This window comes from Fonticula alba (genome assembly GCF_000388065.1).
Source record: "Fonticula alba strain ATCC 38817 unplaced genomic scaffold supercont2.2, whole genome shotgun sequence".
NCBI lineage: Eukaryota > Rotosphaerida > Fonticulaceae > Fonticula > Fonticula alba.
Genome location: NW_009242972.1, coordinates 199,440 through 205,583, shown reverse-complemented (window position 1 = coordinate 205,583; position 6,144 = coordinate 199,440). Strand labels below are relative to the sequence as shown.

At 61.1% G+C, this 6,144-nt stretch overlaps 1 protein-coding gene across 1 annotated transcript; it reads left to right on the top strand.

Annotated features, from left to right (window-relative positions):
• Positions 1-98: 98 nt before the first annotated feature.
• Positions 99-5,880, top strand: H696_01059 (hypothetical protein). The gene is made up of 15 exons (XM_009494945.1): positions 99-248; positions 390-638; positions 779-910; positions 1,101-1,427; positions 1,551-1,670; positions 1,803-2,013; positions 2,129-2,441; positions 2,568-2,646; positions 2,757-2,945; positions 3,047-3,232; positions 3,336-3,902; positions 4,012-4,047; positions 4,198-4,549; positions 4,810-5,360; positions 5,657-5,880. Exons 1-15 carry the CDS (start codon positions 156-158, stop codon positions 5,771-5,773), a joined length of 3,522 nt encoding a protein of 1,173 aa, XP_009493220.1. The 5' UTR covers positions 99-155; the 3' UTR covers positions 5,774-5,880.
• Positions 5,881-6,144: the final 264 nt, after the last annotated feature.

Genomic DNA, 6,144 nt, shown 5'->3' with positions numbered 1-6,144 from the left:
CCCCCCCCCCCCCCTTCCTCTCTGCTTTGTGCCCTCCTGTCGTGCGCGGCTCCCCCGGCTGCTGTTCCTGACGTGCACACCCCTCAACACACTCCAAGGGCAACGCTCCTGTCGCTCTCACGCGCCGCCGCCGGCCGGGCCCCACTTCCGCCAAGATGATGAACTGGAGACGGCACACCTTCTTCAACACCTCGCCCGCCACCGACATCGCGGCGATCATCCGGTCTGGCAACCTCCGCGATATCCAGGTACGTGCCTTTCGTATGCATGCATATGCGTGTACATGGTCCTGAGGCCATTGGCTCTTGTCCCCCCACCCCCTCCCTCCCCTCCTGCGGGCCAGGCTTTAATCTAACCAACAAACTTCCTTTTTCTTTCTGCTCCCCTAGAGCTTGCAAGTCACCTGCGTCGGGTCCGGCAACGGCCACCTGGTCCTCGGCGACAGCCAAGGCTATGTGCATCTGCTGAACAATGGCTTCGAAAAGCCGCAGGGCCCTGCTGTCGGCTCGGGCTCGCCCGAGCACTCGGCCGAGCTCGATGCCCAGACCAACAACGCGGTCTTCTCCTTCCCCGCGTACAATGTCCGCGTGACGCACATCTTCCGGTCGCGCCTCCGGCCGATCCTGGTGACTGTCGGTGTACGTTGCCTTCGGCAGGGGAAAATCGCCCCCTCACGGCTCCACATGCCCCCTTTGGGCGGCGGGCCTCGATGGGAACCATGGGGGGCAGTATCGTCAGACTGACACAACAACACAAACATACATGTCCCTGCCCATAGGACGACACGGATGGCATCCAGCCCGTGCTCAAGATCTGGGACCTGAGCCGGATTGTGTCCTCGACCAACAGCTCGGCGCCCATCACCATGATCAGCCAGGCGAACATCCTGTTTGAAAACCGCCCGATGCCGGTACGTGTCGCCTGCCCGCGTTGTCCACCCCCTCCGGGGATCCTTTTGCCGTCCTCCTTTGGACGAAGAGCCGTCGCCATCTCTAACACAGACAAATGGCGGTCTTCCCCTACCCCCCCCCCCTCCCCCTTTCATCTTCTCCCCTTTGCTCTCGCTGCCCGTCCGCCACGCCTGCCTGCTGTTTGGACAGGTTGTTTGCCTTGCCTGTCGGGATGATGTGAATCACATCTCAGTTGGCCTGGCCAATGGCGTGGTGGTGGACTTCTCGCCGAAGAAGGAGGGTGGCGACTTGCTGCGTGAACGTCCCCTCCAGGCGCGCCTCGCGGTGCTCTACTGTCCGGCGGCCCTGCAGATGGCCTCGACCCCGGGGCAGCGTCGCATTATTCCGGTTACAGGGCTGGAGTACCGCGATCGGATGTTCCGCCAGCCGAACGGCCAGCCGAAGCTAACCTTCGAGCTGTGCATTGTGACGACCAACAACATCTATTCCGTCCTTCCGACCGGGCCGCGGGTTGCTGTGCGTGCGAAGGGGAAATCCCCCCTCCCCCCCCCCCCCCCCCCTCCCTCCCTCCTCCCACTTGCTGTGCATTTCCTCGGCACTGACATGGACATATGCCTTTCGACGAACCCGACCATGTAGTCTTCGATGGATGAGGCCGGTTGTGAAATTGGAAGTGAATATGGCTGTGTGGCGCTCACGTCCTCGCAGGAGGGCGGTCAGCCGGACCTAAACCGCCAGATTGTCATCGCTCGCCCGGAGGTGTGTGCCTTGCGTCGCCTTTACATTGCTCCATGCTCTGGGTCTTTTTTTTTCCCTCCTCCCTCTCCATTCGTCCTTCTCACGGGATGACTCCCCCACTCGGCAATGCAAATTCCAAAAAAAAAAATCCAGGCTGTATACTTCTATACGGCACATGGGCGCGGTGCCACTCTTGGCTTCGAGGACCCCAAGCAGCTGGTCGGCTGGTTCAAGCAGTATCTGGTGCTGGTGACGCGCGACACGCCGCGGCCCACCACCAGCCTTGGTGAGCATGGCACCGATGACCACAGCTCGAAGCACAAGCATAAGCTGAGCATCTACGACTTGAACAACAAGTTCTCCGGTATGCTCCTCTCTTTCAGACCGACAGCTGCATACATGCACCGCCTTCCCCCGAGAGGCGATCGTTCACTCCTCAAACCACTGACCCCCTCCTTCATGATGACGCCATGATCCAGCCCTGACTATCACCTTGGATAGCGTCGCCTTCATGGCACATGAGTGGGGCTCGCTCTTTGTCATCACGGGTAACAACAAGATCCACCGGTTTGACGAGCTGGATCTGGCCTCGCGCCTGGAGTACCTGTATCGGAAGAACCTTTTCACCCTTGCCATCAACCTGGCGCAAACCAGCAGCACCCCGTCGGCTGGAAGCACCAGCGTTGGTGGACCCGGTGGCTCGGCCCCTTCGCAGGCTGGTGGCGCGGGTGCTTCCTATGACAAGGATCTTGTGGCTGACATCTATCGGCGCTATGGTGACCATCTGTATAGGTTGGTGACCATCTACTCCCACTCCTCTCTCCTCACTTTGTCTCTTTTTAGTTTCCCCCTCCCAGTAGCTGACCCAACTCACGCCCAACCGCCTGGCCGATGCTGACTCCGCTTGGTCTTTCGCAGCAAGCAGGACTTTGACGACGCCATGGAAAAGTACCTGCGTACGGTGGGCTATCTCGAGCCGTCATACATCATCCGCAAGGTACATACAAAGGCCACCCTTCCCCCCCCCCCCCCCCCCACACACACACACACACAGCTCTCTCGCCGCTGGCGTATATGACTGACATCTCCCCACATTTCACCATGTAGTTCCTGGATGCCCAACAGACCAACCACCTGGCGCAGTACCTGCAGGCCCTACACGAGCAGGGGATCGCCACGTCCAATCACACTGCCCTGCTGCTGCATTGCTACACCAAGCTGGATGACGATGCTCTGTCTGGAACCGGTCGCGATACTGACGAGGCCCGGCGTGCCCGACTTGATGCCTTTTTGATGGTGTGTATCCTTCGCCTATTTTGTCCTGCTCCCCCTCCCCTCCCCCTCTCTTCTCCTTTCAATCACTTACCTCTCCCGGCTCTTCCTCCTGTCTGGACTAGACCGACCATGCCAACTTCGATGTTGACACGGCGATCAGCGTGTGTCGCCAGGCGCGGCACTACTCGCATGCCCTGCATTTGGCTCGCGTGGCGAAGCATCACACCAGCTACCTGCGCATTCAGCTGGATGATTTGGCTGACTACACGGCGGCCATTGCCTACATTGGATCGCTTGACATCGAGGAGGTGCGCTAGGCTCCCCCGCTTTTGTGCGCCCTCTTCTGCGGGGCTTTCCTCCTTCTCACACTTGCGCCTGTCCATCTTCATTCGGCCCCCCCCCCTCCCCCAGGCCCTGTACATGGTGCAGCTGTATGGTAAGCCACTCCTGCAGAACGCCCCGCAGGCGGCAACCAACCTTCTGATCCGACTTTGCTTGGATTATAAGCCAACGCCGCTTCCGGATGAGGAGGAATTCTCCTCGCGCCATCGGTCCAAGAATCGCACGCGGTCATATGGGAGCGCCGGCACGCCGGCGCCCGGACAAAAGGACCCGGAGCCTGTGGCCGCCGCCCCGGCTCTGCCTGTGCCGCAGTCGCAGGATCCGGTCGTCGTGCCGCGTCCGGTCCCGGTGCCAGTTGGCGACGATGATGACGATGATCTGCCCCCGATTGTGTCGTTGACAAAGCTGAGCAACCCGACTCCGATCGGCACCCAGCGTCCTGGTGGTGCCCCGGTGCCGGTGGCTGTGCCGAAGGTTTGCCCCGCGGATCTGCTTCATGTATTTGTCGATAATCCGGCGCAGTTGATGGAGTTCCTGTCGAAGATGATCGAGGCCTCCAAGTCCGAGACCTTTGCCGAGGTGGAAGTTGGCCACGAGGTGTATCACACCTATTTGGAGCTCCTGCTGAAGGATAAGGTGCGTCATTGGCCGGTCTCCAGATAACTTCTCTTTTTTTTCCCCCATTTTTCGGTGTGCACCCTTCACCAGGCATCCCATAACCAGTGCATCTTTCCATCGTCCCCAGCGCGACTCGCCCGAGTATAGTGATCTTTCGCCCGAGGTACGTGATGCGCGCGTCTTCCCCGCACACACACACATATATATTTATATATATATATACATCCATTTCCACTGTGTCCATCCATCCGGCGATCTCTCACACGCGCATACTAAACACACGGGCTATTTGACTTGCCGCCCCGGACGACAGGAACGCGAGGCCCACATGAAGCAGGATCAGGAGAAGGCACTCGGGCTGCTGCGCGACCCACGGTCCCGGTATGATGTGGATCATGCGCTGGTCCTGGTGCGGACGTATGATTTCGCGGCCGGCGCTCTCTGCCTGTATGAGCGCCTTGGCCTCCGGCGAGAGATCATCCAGCATCACATGGCCCGGGGCGACCACCAGGCAGTCTTGGCGGCGGTCACAAGCACCGGCAGCGTCCTGAGCAGCTATGGGGCACACCCGAGCGACACAGATGTCAATCTTTGGTCGCAGGTGCTGAGCTACTTCGCGGCGCAGGGGCCTGCCTGCGAGGCAGAGGTGACCCACATTCTGCAGAGTGCGTATGGAGGGGAGCGGGGGAGCGGGGGAGCGGGGGAGCGGGAGCGGGGGGGGGGGATGGCCTTTCATCAAGGGCGTCCATCTGGGGAAAGCTTGCCTCCGGGTATTTCCCCGGGGGGGGGCCTTATGATTGATCACACACACACACACACATACTAATGCTTTTGTCTCCGTCCCTTCTCCCTCTCTCTCTCCCCACTTTTTTTTTCGTCCTGCTGCTCGTTCCTCTGACGCGCGCGTACCCCTGTGCATGGCTAGTCATCTCCAAGCACAACCTCCTTCCCCCGCTGGAGGTGGTCCGCCTGCTGACCTCGCCGATCCATCTGCCAACCACGACCGGTGGCGGGAGCAATGCTCCCCGGCAGCCGGCCGTGTCGCTCGGAGCCGTTCGGGCCTACCTGCAGAAGGTCCTGCTGGAGGAGCGGTCGGCCGCCGACGCGGATCGGGCCACCATCGCCGAGCACGAGCACGCCACCGAGGCCATGCGAACGGAGGTGAACAAGCTCCGCAGTGAGCCGCGCATGTGTCTGCAGCAGAAGTGCGGTGCCTGCACCCTGCCGCTGGAGCTCCCGGCGGCGCACTTCTACTGTGGCCATGCCTTCCACCTGCGGTGCCTTGGTGAGGTGGAGGGGGCCATCGGGCAGGACTTCCACTTTGGGGCTGGCGCCGGGCAGTCCGGGCTGGTGTATGTCCCGGGCTCGCCCAACAACCTGGAGTGCCTGCTGTGTATGACCGACAATCGTGCGGCCTTCGACCTGCGCCATGCACATGAGTCCAGTGCCCAGCGCCATGAGCAATTCACCAAGCAGGTATGTGTGCCAGTGTGCTTGGCGCGGCTGCTGTGCTCCCGGGTGTTTGCTTCCTGGCGGCAGACTCTGTTTGTCTTTTCTTGCAGCTGGGGGGGGGGGGCTGCTGCTGCTGCTGCCCTTTCGGTCTTCCTCCTTTTCTTTCCTCCCCTTGGCTGGGCGCCTTGTGTTCGCGCTTCCCCCTTCCCCTTCTTCCGGTGATGCTGACACCTTTTTCCTGCGTTTGCCTCGTCCGTCCGGGTCCTTTTTCTTCTTTCTTTTTTTTCCCGATGCCCTGCGATTGCCTGGCGATGATCCAGCTCGAGAGCGCCAATGATGGATTCTCCGTTATCGCGGACTACTTCAGCCGGAGCGTACTGGACCCGGCGCTGCAGGTCGACCAGAACGGCGCCCTCATCCAGAAGATCCGGTTCTGATATTCACGTGGTCGGCCTTGTGATTCGGCCCTTTGCGTGGCGCGCTCCTGCACGTCCGCACGCACCGGGGACACATGCCCGGAATAAACGCCATATTAATCGAAAGACCGCGAGCCTGGGTGGGGGGGGGGTTTGTTGAGGGGTGCCCGGAATGACCCTCCCTTCGAAAGGACCGCCGTCGAGGGGCTGCCCGGGAAATGAGCTCCTAACGCCTGTATACCCCCCCCCCCCCCCTCCTCCTCTCTGAGCGGCCACCACGACGTCCCCTGTCCTGCATCTCCCCGTCTGGGCCCCGCACGCACACACGCACCGACAAAATGATGAAGAAAAGGGGGCACAAACGCCGAAGGCCCTTGCCAGGGCCGGGGGGG

Excerpts from the sequence above, each read along its gene's own strand:
- H696_01059 (XM_009494945.1), top strand. The coding sequence starts at position 156 with ATGATGAACTGGAGACGGCACACCTTCTTCAACACCTCGCCCGCCACC. Across the intron at positions 1,428-1,550 it reads CGACCGGGCCGCGGGTTGCT|TCTTCGATGGATGAGGCCGG; the intron begins GTGCGTGCGAAG and ends CCGACCATGTAG. Across the intron at positions 3,233-3,335 it reads GATCGCTTGACATCGAGGAG|GCCCTGTACATGGTGCAGCT; the intron begins GTGCGCTAGGCT and ends CCCCTCCCCCAG.